The 22,770-nt window shown below is 55.3% G+C and overlaps 1 protein-coding gene across 4 annotated transcripts in view; it reads left to right on the top strand.

Moving 5' to 3' along the window:
- Nucleotides 1-399: 399 nt before the first annotated feature.
- The window catches only part of ZNF362 (zinc finger protein 362), a 39,780-nt gene continuing 17,409 nt past the window's right edge, over nt 400-22,770 (top strand). The window contains exons 1-4 of one of the 4 annotated variants that reach the window (XM_060624580.3): nt 400-558; nt 14,259-14,384; nt 19,720-19,783; nt 19,971-20,217. In XM_060624580.3, the coding sequence (XP_060480563.1) occupies nt 14,347-14,384; nt 19,720-19,783; nt 19,971-20,217 (349 nt within the window). In that variant the 5' untranslated portion in view covers nt 400-558; nt 14,259-14,346. Of the gene's footprint in view, nt 559-14,258; nt 14,385-15,233; nt 15,307-19,295; nt 19,575-19,719; nt 19,784-19,970; nt 20,218-22,770 lie in introns of those variants that run through there. The other 3 variants (XM_060624583.3, XM_060624582.3, XM_060624584.3) reach the window with 3 other exon arrangements.

Here is a 22,770-nt window from a genome sequence, read left to right as displayed (position 1 = left end):
GGGCGGAGGGGGGCGAGGAGTTCCTTTGTGGCTCTGCCTCGGGCGCGGCGCGGGCGGGGGGCGCGGCGCAACTTTGCCAGGCGGCGGCGGCGGCGGCAGCGGCGGCGAGCGCGAGACGAGGCCCCGGGGCCCGAGCGGGGCCCCCAGCGTGCGGCCCGCCCCCGCCCCCCGCCCGGCCCCCTCCCCTCGCGCGCCGTCGCCCGCGCCCGGCGCTGCCCACTCGCGGGAGCCCCCGGGGCCGGACGGGCTGCGCAGCCGGAGAGGCGGGGGCCCGACGCGGCCCCCCCGGAGCCGGGCGCCTGGCGCGGGGGCTCGCCGAGCGCACGGGGGGCCGCGCGGCGCTGCAGACCCAGCCTCCCGCCGCCGCCGCCGCCGCCGCCGCCTCGGCGCTTGCAGAACCCAGAAGTGAACAGCAGGCGACCCGGAAGGTTTGCGCGCGGCTCCGCACCGAGCCGGAGCCCGAGCCGGAGCCCGGAGCCGGAGCCCCAGCCCGGCCCTGCGAGGGCCGCCGGGCGCGGGGCTGCGGCCGCGTCCCGGAGCCGCCGCCAGCACAGCCAGGTCCGTGCGGGCCCGGGGCGCGCGGGGAGCGGGCCCGGCGGCGGCGGGCGCCCGCCCGAGCGCCCGCCCGCGGGAAAGTTGCGCCGAGTTGCGGGCTGGGGCGCGGGCCGGGCGCGGGCGCTGTCAGCGCGGGCCGGGGCGCTCCGAGGGCCCGGGGCCGCCTGCGCCTCGGGCCCGGCCCGGAGCGGCGGCGGCGGCGGCGCGCGGGTAGGAAGTGTCTCCGGCGGCGTGTCTGGGTCTGCTCTCCGAGTGTGTGCGTGTGCGTGTGTGTGTGTGTGTGCGTGTGTGTGTGTGTGTGTGTGTGTGTTTTCTTAAGCCGGGCTATTCAAACCTGCTGCAATTCTCCGGTAAACAATGATTCATGGGGCTTAATGCAAATAAACGGATTGCAAACGGCGCGGTTCGCGCACTTTGCAGCCGGCCCGGTGGAGCGGCCAGTGCCGGATTTCTCCCCTTTTTTGCAGATCTGCAGAATATGGCGTCCCTGTCCTGTTTTAAAAATAAGCCAGGCTGCCATTTTTGTTTTTCTTTTGTCTGAAAATTTTAATAAAACTGTCTGAGAATGTGGGAGAGGCGGCTGGAAGCAGAGGGGGCACCCGAAGGGTTGGCTTTTTTTCCTTTTCTTTGGCGAGAGCCGCGAGCCTTTCGGGGAGGTGAGACACAATGCAATTGCACTTTAAAGGAAAAAAAAAAGGAAGCCGCTGGGCGATTTGGGGGGGAGGGCTGGGAATTTAAAGTTAACTCCGAAAGTTTTCTTCTTTTTTTTTTTTTTAGCTTTTTTTTTTTTTTTTTTTTTTTTTTTTCGGAAGGCGGTGAAATGCCGCGAAAGGATCTCGCGGCCCATTTCTCCCCCCCTCCCCCCCCTCCCAGGCAGCCGCCTTTGCAGGATTTTTGGGAAAAAGTTAACTGCCGGTTTCCTCAGAGCTGCGGGGGGCACGTGGAGGGTTGGTGATGGGGACTTGGGGGGACCAGGAAATGTCTTTTTGGAAGAGGCTCTATAAAAATGGCATTGTAAGGAACTATATCCACAGATTTGGCAAATATGGCAGTAGGGGCTCTGAATGGGCCCACGGTTTCCAACTCAGACCCCTGGCATGAGGAAATAATCCTGCTCTCCCCTGTCTTGACTTGGAGCAGTGTGTGTGGGGATGTGGGGGTGTCTCCTTCATGGGTGGCCAGGGGGCCCCCTTGTAGGCAGGAATCATGCCCCAGGCGCTGGGGTGGCTTCTGGAGCCTCCGGCAGTGTGTTTGGTGTTTGGTGGTTGGCAGTTAGAGAGCCCCTTCTTTGATCTGGTGGGCCTCCTGGCCTCTGGAGGTGGCATCTGGTGACACATACCCCCCGGGGTGGTGGGCTTTTGTCAGGGTTCAGGCTAGGGGGGGCCCCAGTGGGTTTTATCTGAAGGGAGGGGCAGGAGAGGGCTGGTCGGTGTGTGGGGGGCACTGGTTTGCTAGTCTGAGCCTCTCCCTGGTGGTCCTCCTACCCTTTATTGCTACTTCTGTCCACACTCTGAAGGCACCTCTCTGGGAGGTAGTTTGGACTTGGGCAAAGTTATTGAAGTATCTTGCTGGACAGGTCAGAGCCTGCTGGCTTTGAAGGCTACAGGAGGGTCTGAAGGCCAGGCCCAGGCGCTGTCCAAGGCTCCAGGGCAGGTTGGGCCTGGTCTTTCCCTCTTTGGGAAAGTTTGTTCAGGAAGGACCTTGAGCCTTTTTCTAGCCCCTGTCCCAGCATCTCCAGGAGGGGAGACCCCTCTAGTTCTCAACTTCTGGTTTGTATCTTGTCTCCACATGACAATGTGAGCTCCCTGAGGGCAGAGTCAGGGATTGAAGGCGGGGTGGGATGGGGGGTGGTGGTTAGGGGTTCAGGGCTGCAGAACTTGGCATGCCTGGGCCAGAGGGTCCCAAGCTAGGTGTTTTTCAGATGAAGAAACTGAGGTTCAGAGTGGGGCAGTGACTTGCCCAAAGTCACACTGCCAGTTAGGAGAGCTGAGATAGGACCCAGATGTCTAGGCTCCCACTTCTGGGCCCTCTCCACTGTTCTCTGTGGAGGCCCTGACTGCTGGAAGAATCATTTTGGACAGTACTGAACTGGAGTAGGACAGCACGTCACCCTTCACTGCCCGCTAACCGACCATGGTAACCCTGGTTTATGAATGGAACTTTACAGTTTGCATAGTGTGGTACATGGTTGTTACCACATCAGGCTCTCCCCGAAACTCACCTGGGTTGAAATTGTCGAGGTGGGGATATTTAACCCCATTTCAAAATTTAGGAAACTGAGGCTTGGAGATGTTAAGCAGTGGCAGATGAGGGCTTAAACAAGCCTCCAGACTCCTTGTCCAGGCCTCTAGGTGGACTTTGGTGCTTGTAGATAAGACTTTCCCCTACCTTCTAGTGTTTGGTCTCTCAAATTCTTCTGCTGACCCAGCGACTGTGTAAAAATCTGGAGGCCCCAACCCTATAGAATGTCAGAGCTGAAAAGGCCCCGAGAGGTCACCTGGTCTCAGAGAGGGGAAGCCAGTGGCTTGAAGTCACCCAGCAGTTTGGGTCCCAGCTAGGACCAGAACCCTGGTCTCCTGTCTCCCTTCCTCTATGAGACACACAGAGGGAGAGTGAACCACTCTACCCTCTGCTAGGCTCCACTGGGCCCTGGGAAGCAGTGATTGCTGCTGGTGGTGATTGCTGATGGGGTAGTGGGTACTGTAATGGCCAACACCTCACCAGAGACGTGGGTTTGTCCAGGGGCTGAGAAATAGGCTATTTTCAGGCTTGGGGAATGGAGGCAAGATGGCCCCAGATGGAAAGGAAGCTGTGTGTGGGTGAGGTGTGGACTGGGTCTGAAGCTAGCCTGGCCTGCCCTTTCCTGGGCAGATACTTCCTTGCCCTGCCTTTCTGTAAAGCAAAGCCAGCCCTCCCTCCCTCCCTCCCTTCTTTCCTTCCTTCCTTCCTTCCTTCCTTCCACTACTCTCAGTGTTTATTTGTTCATTGGCTTTCTAGATCATCCCTTTATTCTTTTCATTATCCATTTGTGAGTTTAGTGGTTGGCCATTTCGGTAGTCCATCCCTCCATCCTTCCATCCATCCAGTCCCCAGCTTACCCAGCACAGGTTGGATGGCCACGTGAGGTACAAGTACAGTCTTCCCGGGCTCTGAAGCCAATGGGGAAGAGGTATGAGACTTCAGGTACGTGGAACATAGGGCAGTATTCGTGGGTGCCTACATGTGTCACAGGGAAGGTCTTTTGGTGAAGAGGAGCCTTAAAAATATCAATGGTTTTAGTTCCACAGACCATCATGATGGTGGATCCAGGTCCTGGGACCAAGTCCCATTTGTGAATCAGACTTTACAGTTTGCACAGGGTGGTACATGGCTTGTGTCACTTTGGACACACTCTTCCCCTTTTTCAATCTCAGTTTCTTCATCCTTAAAATGAGGTACACTGTGAATCTCTTGTGGGGGAGTGATGACAAGAGTGTCTGGGCTGTCTCCAAGCCCTGGCCAGGCTATGTTGTAGGAACTCAGTGTACGCGACCTGGATGGTAAGGATTGCTGATCACCAACCTAAGCCCGCCTTGATTTTGAAACCCATCATGATGTCGTCAAAATGAGCGAAATGAGATGGGGACCCTGAACACCCTGCCCTGGCTTGTCGTGCCCCTGCTGAAATTCTTCCAGTGTTTCCAGGGCATTTCAAAGAACAAAAATCCGAAGTTCTTTGTGAGCCTACAAGGCCCTTCGTGGTCTGGGCCTGCCTGGAGCCCCTCGGCCCCCCTGCACACCCCCTCCCCAGGCCCACCACCTCCGCCACACCAGCTTCTTTCTGCACCTTGAATTTACAGGTTGTTGGCAGGGCCTTTGCCTATCCTCCACCTAGAACCCTCCCAAATGTTTGCATGGCCAGCACCTTCTTGTCTCACAGGTTTCTGCTCAGATGTCACCTCCTCCGAGGGGCTCCCCTGACCACTTGCTCTGGAATAGCTTCCCACTCTGTCACGTCAGCACCTTTCCACTTTCTCTTGTGGCCCTTATCAGTATCTGAAGCTTTCTCATTTATTCTTCATTTGCACTTCTTGCCTGTCTACACTGCTGAACATGCTTCAGCCCCTCTCAGGCGAGTCGGCAGGTGTTTCCAGCACGGTGTGGCTGGGGCTTTAGTGGAGGTGAAGAAATGCCAGGAGCCCAGGTGTGGCAGTGGCCCTGCGTGTAGAGCAGCGCCTGGGAGATGAAGTGACACTGAGCTCTGTCCTCTTCTCCCCCAGGAGGCTCCCGGCTGTTGTTAGGAAATAACGAGGTGATTAAATCATGGGATCTGAGAATCTCCGTCTCTTCCAATCTCAGAACCTTTGACACTTGGAGTCTTCGTGTGCTCTGATCTGGGATTTAGAATCTTAGAAAAAGGACTTTCTCTGCCTTACTTATTTAACCGTGCAGAGTACTTCCTTTGGATCAGGCCACGTTCCCCGAGAGTTTATAAGTGTTAACGTATTAAATTCTCATTGTCGTCACCCCCATTTTACAGATGAGGAAATCGAGGCACAGAGAGACTAGGTAACTTGCCCGAGTCCACAGACCTTGGTGGGGGCATTTCAGGATTTGAACCCAGTACTCTGGGACTCCTTAGAATCCTACAGCTATTGAAGGGAAGTCCAGCCTCACCCGACACTCCCCGCCCCTGCACAGAGCAATAATCCCCCTCCCACATCCTTGACAAAAGGGCCTCTGATCTCAGCTGGAGTGGTGGGGCGCCCCCAGCCTCTTCTTGTCAGACAAATTGTCCTTGCCAGAAAGATTTTCTCTACAAAGTATAAAGTGCTGCGCTTCCCCTGTGAATAACAACTGGGTGGTGATGTTAGCGTTATGGAGTCCCAGTGCTTTTGACCTTGTGATTTCATGACTTTGGCAGCCTTTTTCTCCCCACTGAGTTGTGAGCTCCTTGAAGGGCAGACAGCTTTGGTGCACGGTGCTGAATGTACGGGCGAGTGAAAGAATGAGTGTGTACAAAGCATGGGTCCCGAGTTCCTCCTGTGCCTGGAGCACTGTGCTAGGCACCTGCCCAGGGTATCGGACAGGCCTGGTGTACTCGGGGAAAGAGGACAGTTCTCTCTCCACGTAGCCCCAAGAAAGTCTCCCTCTGATGATGTTTATGTACCCAATTCCTTGAGAATCATTTGAGATCTAAAGTCATGCACTAACTGGAGAGAGGTAGGCCTCACAGATTACCCAGGCAAACCTCACCCTGTCCACTGGGGGAATAAAGCAGGAAGGGAGAGGAGTAGGTAGGGCTTGTCCAAGGCCACACACACCTTACAATGCTTTGCGTGGCACGCTTTCTGCTCCCCAGGTGCCAACAGGCTGCCACAGTATGTGGCTTGGGGTTTAAGGACAGGAACAGTGCTTGTTGGGGAAGCTGCTCCCTCTTTAGTGCCCGTCTCTTTACATCCATAAAGGGGTCACATTCCTGGATGTACAGGCCCCATAAGGGGCCCAGTGCCTCGCCTGGCACTTGGGTGGGATTGAAGAGGTGGGCATGGCTTCCTGGAACCTGCGGCTGGGGCCGGGCTTTGGAGACTGGGTAGGATTTGGGGAGGGGACCAAGTGGTGTCTTCAGTGGATAAGGTGTGTAGGGAACGCCAAGGGATTTGCTTCTGGGGCCCAAAGTGTCCTGGCTTGTCCCTGCTTCATCCATATAGCTATAGGATACAGCTGGGGGAGATGGGCCCCCACCATCTGGGTCCTTCTCTGAGCTTTGGGCAAAGGTTTCATGCTCCTTGAGGGGACAGACTAGCCATTTCAGGTTCTTTGATGAGGGGGAGGGTACCTGGCTGGGGTGGGCACACCCCCAGATACACTTAAACATGCACATTCATACGTAATCACACCATCAACCATTTCACTACCATCCCTTTTTTTTTCCTTAAGTTTATTTATTTATTTTGAGAGAGGGAGAGGGAGGGGCAGAGAGAGGGGGAGAGAGAGAATCCCAACCCAAGCTGGCCCCATGCTTAGTGTGGAGCCCGATGCGGGGTTCGATCTCCCAACCGTGAGGTCACGACCTGAGCCGAAATCAAGAGTCAGACGCTGAACCGACTGAGCCACCCAGGCGCCCCTCGCTACCGTTTTTGACGTGTTCCGCCTGCCCGGTTTTGCCAACTTGGGCTGCTCCCCTGCTATTTCAGAAACACCACCAGACATACCCCGAACCGGGCCTGCAGGAGCCAGCAGTTCAGGAGGCACGTCTGCTGGAGTGCACATCCACACACACGGTACACACACATCACACACACACATGCACTCCCGCCACTCACAGGGTTACCACCCCCGCCTATACCCTCCCAGGAAACGATGCGTAGCTGCATGCTTGTCCCTCATGTGCGTTCCCACACCAGCTTCATCATCTGCACACGGGCATACTTGGGCACGCGTGTGTCTTACATGTAGGTACATCTTGCAGGCACACACTCGTTTCCACCCACGAAGGCGTAGCCTCACATCCTGGGCCTTGCGCACGAGCCCTCAGGTGTACCCTCGCACTGGCGTGTGGACCCATGCCCTGCCTGGATCGGCTTGGGGCGGTGGAGCCGGCAGCTCAGCTTCTCCCCTTGGTTCAGTGGTATTTCTTGAGCATTTACTATATCCCAGGCCGTGTGCTAGATGCTGGTGCAGGTAGAGGTGAGGAGCGTCGATGTGGTCCCTGCCCTCGCGGGGGAGACCCACATTACACCGAAGAGCACACGGATGGTGATTGATTACAGATTTTGGCAAATGCTAGGAAGGAAATACTTCTCTGGGAAGCTATGCTTCCCTGTAACTTCTTGGTTTTAGGTTTACTGTGGTGTATGCAGGGCAGAGGTGCTTCTGGGAGGGAGTGCTGCAGTGTTCCAGGTAAAGGGCATTCTGGCCAGAGAATGGCCTGGGCAAAGACCATGAAGTGGGAAATCAAGGAACATGGAGAAGGTGATGGCCCCAAGACCATCCCTTGGGGGTGATATAAAGGGAGGGTGTAAAGGGCAAGGGCAAGGTGGGCCTGGTGTGGCAGGGCCTGTAGTAGGTCTTCCCCGGCCTGTTTGCCCCTCTCCAGGTGTCTAGCCTGGGCCCTCCCCACCCTTCTCTGACCAGCCAACCCTCTGCTGACTTGCCCTGCTTAGGGCCACTCTCTTTGCAGGCCTGTGCTTTGTCTGACCTGCCCCACAGGCTGCCTGCACCCCCCCCCCCGCCCCCCCCCCCCCCCCCCCCCCCCCGCCGGGGATCCTGAGGCATAGCATGAGAACAGGCTGTGACCACCTGCCAGGGCTTCCCAGCCTGGGACCTCTAGGACCCGTCTAGAAAGCTCCTGGGGACCAGGCCAGAGCCTGGGGGGTTCAGCATTCGGCTCTCCCCGTTTGGAGTTAATCCCAGACTTGGCTCTCCAGCAGTCGGCGGAGCAGCCCCTGGGGGTCCTAAAAGCCTGCCTGAGCTGCTGTACTCCCCCCACCGCAGCCCAGTTCACCTCCTTGGTTGGTCAGATTTCCATGTGGGTCTTTGGAATGTTGGGAAGGGCTCCCTTACGCCTTAGAGAACCTAACAGAACAACAATAGCTAAGGCTTACAGAGCCCTTACTGCACCAGGCACCATTCTCAAGACTGGGTACCTACGAACTCCAAATGACAGCGACAGCCCTGTGGACATACCATTGTCATCCTCAGTTTGGTAACAATCTCAAGGGCCCGAGCTGGGGTTTTGACCCGGGCTGTTTTGTACAGAAACTGCTTTTAGCCCCTGAGTTGCCATTTGTCCCTCAGAGGATCCAGGAACCCAGACTGTGATTTCGTTGAAACTCTGTTTTGTAAAGGTCACACAGCAAGCTGGCGGCAGTGGGTTCAAGCTCCCTCTGCCCTCATCAGCTGTGTGACTGGGCCGGAGCCCCATTCTTGACTCCAAACAAGGAAGAGATTGGGGTAGAAGCCAGGAGGGCGGGGCCCTCAGGGGATGGGAGAAGGGACATGGGGTCGGGGCCTGTTGGGTGCCCGGGGTGTGTGTTTTCTAAGTAGTCATTTAGTTGTTCGTCTATGTTCTTAGCATCTTTCTGAATGTGTGTCGTGTTTCGAAATGCTCACAGCATCTACTTCACAGGGTCGTTCGGAGCCTGAGAGAAATGCTTGTCAACTGTCTGACAGTGCCTGGCATGGAACACAGGCTCAGTTACTTCTTCTTCTTGTCATTTCACGCCGGCAGAAGGAGTTCCGTGTGGGGATGGGAGCTGGGAGTCCCCAGGGGAGATGGAAGCAGAGAAGGGCATGTATTCTAAGCCAGCAGAAGGGTAACTAACCTCAGGAGCTCACAGCTATGCCAGGGACTGGGTGGACAAGGAACCAGGCAATTCTAGCTTAGTGGGATCAGTGCTGTGGTGGAGGAGGCCCAGGAGGCTGTGGGAGCTCAGGGGAGAGGCTGCAAATACAGCCGGGCGGTGAGCAGGAAGGCTTCCCCAGGGCCATGACACTTGAGCTGACTGGTGGTTGATGGGAACCTGGCAGGGCTCCAGCTGGGTGATGGCCCCAGATGGAAGGACACAGGCTGTGCAAAGGCACAGTGGCATGAAAGAGAACCTCAGGTTCTCTTGCCTGAGAAGGGGAACCTGGCCCGTTCTATAAATGAGGGCACCGAGGCTCCCAGACAGTATAACTGCCCTGGGTATCTTTGGGTGGCTGGTACTGGAGAGCGGGTGGGGCAGGGAGTGGGAGGGACTGCGAGGGGAAGGGCAGCGTCCCAGCTACCACTGACCAGGGCACAGATAGCAGCCTCTCTCTCTGCGGATCCGTCCCTCCCTCAGTGAAAACTGCCCTTCCAGCCCTGCGGGGCTGCGGAAACCCAGCCTAATTGGATCCAGGACCCTCGGGAGCCTCGGTCCCCACAGGAAGTTCCCAGGCACGAGCTCCCTAGGCTGGCCTGGCTCTTGGAGGCAGGGTGGGACCCAGCAGCTGGGGCTCAGCACTCTGGGCTGCATGGAGTGGGGGCACATGGAGGGCAGAGGGGTCGTGAGAGGCCAACTTGGAGCGCATGGGGGTCTCAAGCTGGGAAGATGGCAAACTTCAGCTTCTCTCTCCTAGACCATCTCCTGCCTGTCCCTCCCAGACCATCCTTCTGGCCCCATAATAACCTGTCCACTGAAAACCCTGACCGTGGCCTTCCCCTGCTCAGAGACCTTCCATGGCTCCCCATGGCCTTTTATCCAAGCACTTCAGCCTGGAACTGTGGCCCTTTATGAACAGCCCCAGACACCTTTCCCTTCTTCCTCTGCAAATTCCTGCACCATACCCACGCCAGACCAAACGTGATGCTTTGTGCATTCCTGCCTCTGGGCCTTTGCATGTGTACTTCTTACTCCTTGGCCTGCCCTTCCCTGGCTTCTCTTGACCTCTCTGCTTTCCTCCTTTAGTAAGTCCCGCCTTCATGAGATCTTCGTGCATCCCTCAATGGGATGAACGCATCTTCCCAGGAGTGCCCCCACCCCATAGCTCACCTGAGCCCCAGCATCAGCTTGTTGCCACTCTGGGGCAGGGAGCAGGTTTGAGAACGCTTAGCTACCCTGGGAAGCTAGCCAGTTTTCCATGTCTTTGCGCACACCGCCCCTCTGCTTGGAATCCTCTTCCTCTACCCTCTGGCTCTCTTGGCAAAGCCCTCAGTCTTCAGAGCCCACGTGGACAGACCCCTCCTCTCTCAGGCACAGCCCTTCTCTCTTAGTGCACGTTTATTGAGCACCTAGCATGAACTAGGCACCTGAGCACTTACTGTGTGGCCAGCACTTGGCTCTGGGGCTGCATTGGTGGCCCTGTCCTTTCGAGTCACGACTGGAGGGAGTTTCCAGAGGCTTGATAGAGAGATGGCAGAGAATGCAGGGGGCTGTGGGTATGGATAACAGGGTAATCTACTTTCTGCTAGGGAGAGTTTGAAAGTGACCTTTAGCTGAGACCTGAAAGAAGAGCCAGGTGAGCTGTGGGGCCAAGTTGGGGTGTGGGGTTGTAACTAAGAACCAGACCCAAGCTCTGATCTCAGGGAGTTCACAGCTACGCCGGGGACTGGGTGGACAAGGAACCAGGCAATTCTAGCTTAGTGGGATCAGTGCTGTGGTGGAGGAGGCCCAGGAGGCTGTGAGAGCTCAGGGGAGAGGCTGCAAATACAGCTTGGGGGGGGGGGGGGCTGGTGAGCAGGAAGGCTTCCCTAGGGCTGTGACGCCTGAGCTGACTGGTGGTTGATGGGCACCTGGCACAGCTTTCGCTGGATGATGGAAGGACACAGGCTGTGCAAAGGCACGGTGGCATGAAAGAGCAACTTGTTTTGGGGGAACTGCAGGTGGTGTTGTGGGGCTGGAAGGAGGGAGGCCATGGGGATGTACCTGTTGGGATGCATATGGCCTGCAGAGCCTCACTGGCAAAGGCCTCTGTGCTGGGGATTTTGAACCATACCTCAAAAGTGATGGGAACCCGAGAGAGATTTCAAGCAGGAGTGAGTGACCTGGGCAGGCTTTGGCCTGGGCCTCCCCTCCGAAGCCTCCACCCAGGACGGGGAGCCCCTTCCTGACTCTGTGTCCTGACTGGGGTCTGGGGTGTGGCTGGAGGCTCACTGTGGGACCTTGAGCAAGCCCCTGGCCCTCTCCTAGCCCTTCTCTCCTCCTGGGTAAACCCGCAGGGCCTGAGGCCAGAATCCTAGTGGAGCTGTGGGCAGGGTTTGGGCTGTGTTGCTTAGCCTAAGCTTGCTGAACCTATAGTTTTATTAATATTCCTTTTAAAAAGTCACGTAACTACCCTGCAGAAAAGTCAGAATAGGGAAATGAGGTAAGTCCAAACCTGCCATTTCTGCTCTCACCCCAAGCCGGAAGCACCGTCACTGTTAGCATTCTGGCTTTTCCTTCCCTCCTCTCAGTACCTGGTTTTTATATGGATATCATTGCTCCGTCCGTCCGTACAATTTAGAAAATCTGCTCCCCTAATCTCTCAGTGCCTCAGTTCCTTGTAAGGTTGATATGAGAGTTAAATGAGTCATTACAATGCCGGTAAACACTGGCCGTTATTAATGGTTGTAGACTATGTCACTGTGTAACATGATTTACAGAGCCATCCTCCCATTGTTTAAAATTTTGGCTGTTTTCAGTTTTTCAATATGGTAAAAAAAAAACACAGAAACAAACCACTGAAGCAAACAGCTTTGTACATAAACCTTTGTCTATATTTGGGTTATTTTCTAGGGACAGATGACCAAGAATGGGATCACTAGGCCAGGAAGTCTGAACATTTTTTTGAGCTCTTGTCACGTTATTGCCAGACTGTTTTTAGAAATGTTCCAATTTGCACTCCCACCAATAACGCGTAGAAGTGCCAATTTCATCATACCCTCACCAGCATAGCGTATTATCATTTTCTTATTTCTCTTTGCTATTTTAAGAGGTGAACCTCATTTCATTTTCACTGCCAGGGAAGCAGAACTATTCTTTGTTTATTAGCTGTTCACATCCTTTTTGGTCTGCTAGCCTTTACAGAGCACACATAGCCCCTTCTCAGACCAATTAGGAAGATAGGGCTTAGATATAGGAAACAGGGAACAGAGTTTAGTGCCAGGGGAGGGGAGGGGACTTCCCTCTATCTAGGCCATAACACTCAGTTGCCTCCACATTGAGCATCCATTCATTCATTCATTCATTCATTCATTCAAACACTTATCAGGTACTCTTAGGGCCTAAAAGGTAAGTTACCCAGCCATGATTCTGCCCTGACAGAGAGCATGTCCAACAGCAGAGATGGACAAGAACACAGACAGAAAATACAGGGATGTGTGCTCTGATGATAGATGTGTAGGGCACAAAGGGAACAGAGGAGAGGCTCCCAACACAGCCCAGGAGGTGATAGAGGTAGAGCAGTTTTGGAAGGCTTTCAGGAGGAAGTGGTCCATAAGCTGGAGCTTGAGGATAATCTGCAGTTAGCTAGTGAAGTGGGGAGGTCAGACGGTTCCAGGGAGAGGGGGCAGCCTGACTGATGGTGAGGAAGTAAGAAGGGAAGTGGAGCACTAGGGGATCTCTCTCTGGCTGGGCAGAGTATAAGGTGGCCATTGAGGCCACAGAGTCAGCAGGGACCAGACAAACAAGGCCCCAGGAATCCAGACCTTGTCTGGAGGGAAGTAGGGAGCTATGGAAGGTTCTAAGGAGGTGAATATTGTGATTTGCTTTTGTCTTTTAGAAATCTCACAGCGACTGCAGAAGGAGAGTGGAATGGGGGGTGTGGGTAGAGGTGGGGAAACCAGTGAAGGGACTCTTGCAGTAGCCGAAGAGGGCCTGGCCCCGGGCAGAGAAGGTGCTGGAGACCTTCTTTCCCTACGCTGCAGAATCCTAAAAGCAGCCTCACAGTGCACAGCGAATGTTACCTCTGCTGGGTAGCCCTTGCTGACATCCACCGCTGCCAACCAGGTCATGCCTTCCTGGAGGACGGGGCGGTGCAGGGCCTGGCACGCAGTGGTCAGTTGAGTGCCTACCACCAGCTGACCCTGATCCCACCCCTGCCCCTCCGTGCCTCCAGACCCTCTGTCTCTTCCCCCTCTGCCTTGAGCTGCCAACAGTTTTCTGTCTTTTCTTTGAGAATAAATTTATTGTTTTCATTATAAAAGCAACTGAACGGCATTACGGAGACTCTGGAAATCAGAGAAACAAAGACAAAAACCAGATCAGCTCCAGCCACCTCTCCCAGCCCTCCCTCTGGGTGTGGTTCCCTGCAGCTTGCTTTTTCTGACGCAGGTTTTTATTTTTGCCTCCTTGTAATCATAGTGTCCGGACCGTTTTGGGTCCTGCTCTCTCCCATTTGCTTTGTTGGGAGCTCGTTCCTCTGTGGCCATGGGGTCTGGGCAGATCTCAGTTTTTGATGCCTGTGGGATGGTTTGGGGATGGGGGTGGGACAGGGTTGTTTAACCGCACCCTGCTGTCCTGCAGTGGGCAAGGCTAGTCACATGCCACCCTGGGCTGCCTGTCTGCATTGTGTCTGTTTGTCTGTACCTGGACCACCCCAGCCACCTGGTGTACCCCTTCTTCAGTGCCCCTTTGTGGAGCTTACAAGGCTGGCCTCAGGGGCCACCTTCCTGGGAAACGGTCATGGACAGATCTGGTTTTAAATCTAGACTTGGCTCTGTGACCTCAGGCAAGTTACTTAACCTCTCTGGACTTCAGTTTCCTCATCTGTATCATGGGTCTATTGCCCCAGTAAAATAATGGCTGTAAAAATGCCCTGACACAGTTCCTGGCCCACTGTAAGTGCTCAAGAAAAGGTAGTCAATATTATTGTGTTTTTTCATTCTACAAAGAGTTTCTGAGACCACTCTGGGCTAGGTGCTGGAATGGCAAAGATGAATGAGCACTAGTTATACCTGTGAAGAGCTCGTGGTCTGGCAGGGAAGTCACCCAGGGAAACAGAAAAGCATACCAATCTGCACTGGAGTGCTGGACCAGACCTGGGTGGTGTCCTAACTCCATTACTTGCTAGCTGTGTGACTTTGGGGAGGTTGGTCAACCTCTCTGAGCTGCAGTTTCCTCTTCTGTTAAATGCACATCTCACAGGATCATTGGGAAGATTCAGTGCCATGATGCATATGACACACTCAGCACAGTGCCTGGCACATAGTAGGTGTTGAAATCAATAGTAGCTGCCATTTTATTATTATTGTTATTGTTATTGTTATTCCCATATACAAGGTGCTGTTGGGAACACAGAGGAAGTGACTGACTGGGGGTTCAGGGAAAGCTCCGTAGAAGAGGGAACACTTGAGCTGGGTCTTGAAGGATGAGTAGAAGTTCACCAAGTGGGAAAGGACACTCTAGGTAAGGAACCTGTGACTCCAGGTTGAAATCTGTCAATGAGGGGTTTGTTCTTTGCGGGCGGGGATTAAGGAATTGTGTTCATCCCAACTTCAAGTGCCTTCACTGCCTCCCCCTGGATCTCCCCTGGGGGCCGTGTGCACTCCCCTTCCTGTAACAGCACCCACCTGTCTTGGCAGCTGTGGGTTCCTGCTCTGTGTCCCCATCTGTCCGTGTGTGGGACTACAGGTCTGTGTCTGTCATGTGTGTCCGAGTTTGGTGCTGTCTGCATGTTCCTGTGACCATGTTTGTCTGCGTGGGTGTCCGGAGGGCCTCCTGGGCCACGTGGTGGGGGGCGACCTGCATGCTTCCTTGGCCTCCAGCTCCAACCAAATAGCCAGGCCTCCTCGGTCACTCTCCTCCCTGGCCCAGCTCGGCCCATGCCTCTCACTTCCATTCCATTCTCCAGGGGCCTCCTGACGGGTGTCCTCCTGCTGCCCCTCTCCTGGCCTCTCCAGTCCCTTCCGCACGCAGCGGTCAGAGGGGTCTCTCTAGACCACAGATTCTGCCCCGTCACCCACTGCTCCGAGTCCAGACTCCAGGCCTAGGATTCAGGAATCGACCGTCTAGGTCAGGTCCTGACTGCTGCTCCAGCCTCCTCCCCCCTCTCCCAGTCCTCGCTGGAATGCTCAGCTCTCCTCACACAGCGCTCCTGCTTCTCACCTCTGGGGGTGTGCCCAGGCTGCTGCTTCCGCCGGGAATGCTCCCCACTCCTTTGTTGCCTGGCTAACTCCCACTTACCCTTTAAGACCCAAAGCAGGCATCACCTCCACTGGGAAGTCCTCCCTGATCCTTTTTTCCATCCTGGGTCAGGTCCCTGGCTCTGGGCTGCTCATCCCTCACTTGAGGGGCAGGAGCAAGTGCTTTGCCCAAGATCACACAGCCGGTGAGTTGGAGCCGAGATTTGAATCCAGGTACATTGGGCTCTAAACAAAGCAGGCTGTTCCCTGGTCCAGGTGAGGTGATCGTAGCTAGGACTCGGGGAGAGGAGTGGGTGGATTTGAGGGAGAATTTGGAAATGCAGTCCTGTGGATGCGGCTTGTGGTGGATCTGAGCTGGGAGGGGAGGGCAGGGACGTGTTGGGGACCCGTGTGTGTCTGTGGCAGGAGCATCTGGGTGGTCGGGGATGGCTACGGGGGTACACGTCCTAGGGGAAGACCAAGTCTCTCAGCCCACGAGACAGCAAAAGGGAGGTAGTTGGAAGGTGGGCCCGGAGCTCCAGAGGCAGGCTTGGTCTGGGGGTGCAGACTTGGGGCTTGGCTGGGTTTTCAAATCCTAGAGTGGATGGGCCACCCAGGGACGAGGTGGGCGGGAGAGAAAAGCCTGGCCTGCGGGTGGGAGCTGTGAGAGACGCTGAGATGAGGAGCCCAGGGTCACAGCACACAGAGATTCACAGAGGGCTGAGGCAGCGTGAGGCCATGAAAGGTCAGCCTGGACCACGTGAAGGTCCTCGGTGGCATGTAGCCGGTCTCAGGTGAGAGTTCTCTTTGGTAGACGCTTGAGGGGTCACATGTCTGCTTCCTCCACTTAGCTTGGGGCTCCCGGATGGCAGGACTCTCCCGTTTGCCTCAGGATCCCCAGCGCTGGTCCCGGTGTGGCCCAGAGAACGTATCCAGAACAAATGGATGGACAGATGGATGGATAGATGGGCCGGCTGCCATCAGGATGCTGTTGACAGAAGCAGCTCTAGGTGTTTCATTCATCCACCCATCCAACTTTCTTCACCTTTTAGAGCCAGAAAAACGAAGTGACAGTGTGCTTGGCCCGCTGTAAGGGTCAGGGCTCGGTGTTTCACGGCTCACAGCACAGTCTGGGCTTCTCTCTGGGGCTTGAAGCCTGGTGTGCACGTCCTGTCCGACCACCAGCAGTGTCTCTTCTGCCTGTCCCCACGGGAATGCTCAGCCGCAGCCCACCTGGCTCCTCTGCCCCTGCCCCCATCTCCTCTCCCCTGCCCCGGCCCTCAGGCTGCGCCCTCTGACCTCAGGCCCCTTAGCTCTGTTGCTTCCCCAGCCCAGCACACTCCCTTGATGCCTTCTCCCCGCCAGCATCCCAGCCCAGCCCCTCAGTGGGCACTCCGTACCCCCACTACCTCCCCTCTCCAGCTCTCTTTTTGGTGCCTGAAGGTGGCTGCTCATGGACTCGAACCTGCCTTGACCTTTCAGACCTCCATGCCTCTGCTCAAGCTGTGGCCCCTGCTGGGAAGGCCTTTCTGCTGTCCACCTATTGTAAACACACACCTGACCAGTCTTGCTCCTGCTTAAAACCCCTCCCTTAAGACAAGGTCTGAGCGCCTTAGCCCAGCCCTAGCCACCCTCCCCACTCGCCTCTTGCGACGGCCTGCCATGTCATGTAGGTCCCAGGGTTGCAGAGGTGGATACCCACCTCACAGGCTTTCTGGGAGGCTCACACGAGCTACTCCTGAAGTGCTCCTAGCAGTGTTCCTGACACTCAGTAGGAGCTCAGCAAATGCCCCCCCCCCACCCCTGCCTGCCTTCCCTGCATCTGACACACAGTAGGTATACACCAGGGCAAGGGTCACAGACTGAATCACTAAATTACTTAAGACCAGCCAGAGGAGGATGAGGAGAAATTAGGAAGAGACTGCGGGGATCAGATTAAGTGGCCCAGGTCAGACCCGTCCCTTCTGTGGGCCTGTGCCAAGCCAGGGCGAGGGGCCATCCCTGCCTGGCCAGGAGCCAGACAAGTAGCAGAGAGGTTGCTCTATTCCAGCCATGGGACCCTAGGCCAGCCACCTTCTTCCCCATACCTCCCTAGCCAGGGAGGGGCTTTGGGAAACCTGAACTTGGCATTGAGCTGAAGAGAAGGAGGAAATGTCAAGGAACAGCTGATGCGGTAGGCAGAGCCCTGGGCCGGGGTGGGGCAGGGCAGGAATGAGGCAGAGCAGCCTGCTTCACCCCATTTCACAGATGAGGAGAACTGAGGCTCTGAGAGCCAGTGCCCAACCTGGCGGTGCAGTGCTGCCTCCGTCCTTGTGGCCTGGAGCAAAGTGCTTCCCTCTGTGAAATGGGGATGAGACTATTCCCTGCTTCCTTGGGCTCTGAGGAGAAGGCCTGTGGGTACAGAAGAGCTTTGTCAACCGTCGAACTGTATGTGGCTGTCTTGAGTTCTGATTATTATTCCTTCATGTATTCATTCCGTCATACAACTCCTGTTGTTGGTCACCTCTAGGCCTGGCTGCTGGGGATGCTGAGATGAGTGAGACAGGTGTATCCAGTTCTCGGCTCCCCTTCCCCCGCCCCAGCCTGGAGCCTCCTCTCCCAGGCTCTTTAGCTCAGTTCCCTTCACGTTTTCCCTGGTGGACGACAGCTGGAAGGGACAGCTTCTGGATGTGTGGGTGCCTGCCCCCAAGCTGTGCGCATTGTATCCTAAGACAGGGCATATTCACAAGCCTGCAGTCAGGATGCCTTGTCTTTCCCTTGAACAGCTAAGGGACTAATCAGCTGGACTTTGGAGTCAGGCAGATTAGAGGGGGAATCTCAGCTCTACTTACTTGCTGTGTGACCTTGACTAAGTCACTCCACCTCTCTGAAGTTTGTTTCAGTTGTAAGATGGGGATGATGAGAGTACCTGCCTTTCAGTGTCAGTGGGCCTGGCACAGGGTAGACACTTGGTAAATGGCAGCCTCCTCACTGTTCTTGTGTTGAGGTCTTTCTGAGAAAGGGATCTGGAACAGTCAGGGAGAACTCCAGGCAGGAAGTACGTCTTGTTCTGGGCTGGGAGGGAAGGGGCAGCTTGGTGTCTGCGGATAGAGGGAGCAGGAGGGCCCTTAGAGGGCAGGGGCCGACCCAGCCACCCCAGAGGAGGGTACTATGACCTTCCGCCTGGCCAGGCTCAGACCCTACCCAGCCCCCAGGCTGGGAGTGAAAGGGCAAAGGTTGTTCTGTGTAGGCCACTTGCATATGAGATTTGCTCAACCAAGGACTAGGGGGTTGCAAAGCGAACTCCCCAGAGGAAAGGGCTTGAGCAAATCCACTTTCTAGTTTGACTCTGGTACCCTAGCCTGTGGTCTTGGACAGGTCCCTTCCCCTCTCTCCAAGCCTCAGTTTCTTCACCTATAAAATGGGGTAATAATACCTCCCATGCCTATTTCTCAAGTAAAGATTACAAGGATAATTTATGTAAAAGATCTTTCTTAAAGTGTTGAGATTAGATTGTATTGAGAATTTTCTCCTAAACCCCTCTGCCTGCCATTCTGGTAGGGGCTCCTCAGGCTTCTAAGACCAGGAGATGAGGTGGAAGGCATTTCGTTTTGGCCTTGACGGTCAAACAGTCATTTAAACAGCAATACCAGTAGGTATTTAGTTAGTAATTACTGTAGGAGCAAGATAAATAAGAGAATTTTGATAGGGAGTAAGGCCTAATGGAAAACTCCGTTCAGCACGGTCCCTGTAAGTCACTTCTTGACTTACTCTAGGGTTGCAGGAAGACTTGAACCCTCTGGAAGAGTAAGATAGCTCTGAAGGCCCATCCTTCACACTGCTCTGGGTGAAAGGCCTAATTGCACAGCCTGCCAAGGAAATTGCCAGAAGTGAGGGCCACCAGATAGGCTGTCACATACTTCTACTGAAGAGCCCCCAACTGCCCTAGCTGCCAGCCTCCTCAAGCCCCTCCTTAAGCACAGTGTGCGGACACGTCCTTGTAGGTAAAGTGTTGCACGTGCCCGTGCTTGCTTCTTGAAGATAACTTTCCAGAGGTACAATTTCCTGGGTCAAAGGGCAGTAATCCTGTGGGTCTCTGTAAACCATCTTGCCAAATTGCCCTTCAGAAAGGCTGTATCTGATGACCCAGGATGCCCCCCATGTTCCGATGAGGCTGTCTGCACTCAAAGGGGCAGGGGTCAGAAGGGCAGGGATCAGGGTTGGGTGCTTGCCTCCGTTCTGTGGCCATTTACGAAGTTGCCCCAAGACTCCCCAGTGTGTCTCTGTCGGGTGGGGTGGGAATCAATCCATGGGTTCACGGGGGGCTCTGCAGCTTCAGGCCCTTCTGGGGAATGGGGATCGGTTTGCGGGCATTGGGGTGATGGGGGACCTGGGAGCACAGCTGGCCTGTCTCTGACTTTTGCCCTCTGCGGCCCACGGAGGGAGACACTGAATTCCTGACTTCTCAGCCTGGAGACGTGGTTGCCCGGGCCTGGTAAGGGGCCTGCCCTGCTGCAGGGTGAGGGTCCTGCAGAGGTGGGGGTCCCAGACGTGGGGCCAGACTTGAGTGGGTATAGCTGACGGGAGCTCGCCCCAGGCGGCTGGGGAGGGTCCCTGTGACAGTCGCTCTCTCCCCGCAGGATGGCCGAGCCTCGATTTAACAACCCCTACTTCTGGCCCCCTCCTCCCACCATGCCCAGCCAGGTAAGACTGAGCGAGCGTCGCCCTCCGGCCGCCCTCCCCCTCTTGGAGCTGCTCTGCTTTGCCCCGGGCTTCGGCCCGGCCCACGGGGCTCCGGGCTCAGGGCTCGCGGCTCGCGGGGGACCGGCGGCCCGGGGAAGGGGCCCGGCGCGGCCCAACCCCCTCAGTGCCTCTCCTCTCCCGCCCGCAGCTGGACAACCTGGTCCTGATTAACAAGATCAAGGAGCAGCTGATGGCGGAGAAGATCCGGCCGCCTCACCTGCCGCCCACGTCGGCTTCGTCGCAGCAGCCGCTGCTGGTGCCGCCGGCGCCGGCCGAGAGCAGCCAAGCCGTCATGTCGCTGCCCAAGCTGCAGCAGGTGCCGGGGCTGCACCCGCAGGCCGTGCCGCAGCCCGACGTGGCGCTGCACGCGCGGCCGGCCACCAGCACCGTCACAGGTACGGCGGGCCGGGAGTGGGCGGGGCCGGCGAGGACGGGGCGGGGCTGAGGGAGCCCGCCTTTCCCAGGCCCCGGCCAGCCTGGGAGGACAACCCTCCCCTCCCCGCCCCAGCCTTCCCCCACCCCACCCTACGCGTGACATTGACAGGACGGGGGCGGGTCAGTGCCAGGGAACTTAGGGAATCCGGAGAAGAACCTTGACCAGACCCGCTGTGGGTGAGGGGGAAGGGTTTATGTGCCGGGAAAGGTTGGCTGTTGATGAGGGAAGCGAAGCAGGAAGAGGGAAACCACACGTGCTACGCGGGTGTGTGTGTAGAAAGCAAGCGTAGGATGGGTGGAAGGGCCAGATGCTGATGATACATCACAATGACTACACTCACAATATGGCAGCTGACTCCAGTTGAGCACCTGCGTATAGCCAGCAGTGTGCCTTTATTACTCCCAGCAGTCCTGTGAGGTGGGTAGTGCTAGTATTAGGTTGAACAGTCGACCATTTTTGACTTCTAAGACAGCACTTTCGTGTGCACCCTAACCTCTCCATTTAACGGATGAGGAAAGTGAGCCAGAGTTGCACAGTCGGTAGGAGGCAGACACAGGCGGTATGGGTCCTCAGAGCCCATGTGGGTTCTAGAGTCCATTGGCTCTAGCTGGTCCTGCTGACACTAGAGAGGAAGCCGACCAGATGTGAAGGGCCTTGTGGGCCACCCCTGCAGTTGGGACTTTACCCTCCGTCAGTGGGGAGCCGTGAAAGATTTATAAGTAGGGGAGGGAGATGCTCAGAGTTGGGTTGGAAAGCCGAGTCTGGCTGCGAGGTAGGGACTGGCTTGGTGAGAGGGAAGGAGGCAGGGAGATCTATAGGAGAGGGCGGTGGCCTGGACCAGGCAGTGACAGTGGGGATGGAGAGAAGGGGACAGATCTGAGACACGTTGAGGGAAATGGACAGGACTCGATGCTAGACTGGACATAGGGGTGAGGAGCAGGAAGAAGTGAGGGGGCATCCCAGGCACCGCCAGGGAAGTGGGATCACAGGAGGGGGTGGGGGAAAGAGGTGAGCTCAAGTGTTGAGTGGGTTGGGACTGGGGTGCTGGGGGCATCCTGAGGCATTGTCACGGGGCTGGGTCTGCCTGATGCCTACCTCAGAGCCTGGTGGACAGGCTTTCTCTGGAGGCCACAGCAGCCAGGCCTTTGTTCCTCCCCTGGCTCACCCCTACCAACGGTCGGGTACCTCTCTCCTCATTCCCCCCTCCTCTCAGACGCCCAGGAATTATGGGGCCCAGTGAGCCTCCCTGAGGCCCCAGTGACACTCTGCGCATTCCCCCCTTATTATGACTTTATTAAATTTATTTTTCTCATTATAAAAGTAATATTAAAAAAGTAATATAAGCATATTAAAAGAAATTTGGAAAAAAGAAAAACTAAGGGAAAAAAACCACTCATAATCCCAGCTCCTAACCCAGCCGCTTAGAGAGCCCTTTGGTTCATTTCCTTCCTTTTCCATCTTTTTTGTTTATTTTTTAATATGTGTGCGTATTTTGCTGAGCTTGTAGTAGGGCTGTACCCATGACTTTAACTTGCTGTCATAAGCATTCTATCATAAGCATATTTAATGCTTTTTTTTAATTATAAAGGTAACGCATAGTCCTTGCAGAAAATTGAGAACTTGCAGACAACCTGAAAGGAGAAAAAATTAGCCCTAGTCCTACTACTGTTGGCATTTTCATATGTTTTCTCTATAATTTATTTTGTTTTATCCTTTAATCACAGATGTAAAAAATGGATGAATTCACCAGGTAAAAAAATCAAGTAATATAGAAGCAGCTAGATAAAGTATGGAAATGTCCTTTTGCCAGAAAAGTATTCTTCCTCCCTAGAGTGAGCCATCTTTTATACACAAATTGAGTTGGATGCGTCTTCTCAGATCTCTTCCTGTACATTTACACACACATATGTATTGTCTATTACATACATATGAGGTTTAGGCATGTGTGCCTTTAAACAGATGGGTTCATACTGTCTATGATTTGCTTTTTCACCTGACAACGGCACATTCGGGCTTCTCTCTCCGTCACTGCACAGCGTCTTTCTGGTTTTTGTGGCTGCCCAGTCCTTCACAGTGAGGATGGACCACATCTCTTTACACAGCCCCTGCTGAGGACAAACAGGTTGTGTCCAGTTTTGTCTGAGCAGAATTTTATATGGAAGGTCCCTGTACACAGACATTTGTGCTCATGGGCAAATATTTCCTTGCGGGCAATTTCTAGGAGTTGTGCACATTAGGGGCGCCTTGGTGGCTCAGTCAGTTAAGCGTCCGACTTTGGCTCAGGTCATGATCTCACGGTTTGTGAGTTCAAGCCCCGCGTCGGGCTCTGTGCTGACCGCTCAGAGCCTGGAGCCTGCTTCACATTCTGTGTCTCCCTCTCTCTCTGCCCCTCCCCCATGCAAGCTGTGTCTCTCTCTGTCTCTCAAAAAATGAATAAATGTTAAACTTTTTTTTTAAAAAGTTGGGTACATTGACACATCAATGGCTTGTGCCAAACAGCCCTCCACTGAGG

This window comes from Panthera onca, chromosome C1, assembly GCF_046562875.1.
Source record: "Panthera onca isolate mPanOnc1 chromosome C1, mPanOnc1 haplotype 2, whole genome shotgun sequence".
Lineage (NCBI taxonomy): Eukaryota > Metazoa > Chordata > Mammalia > Carnivora > Felidae > Panthera > Panthera onca.
Note: the sequence above shows the minus strand (reverse complement) of the source record. Positions and strands in the feature narration are given on the sequence as shown.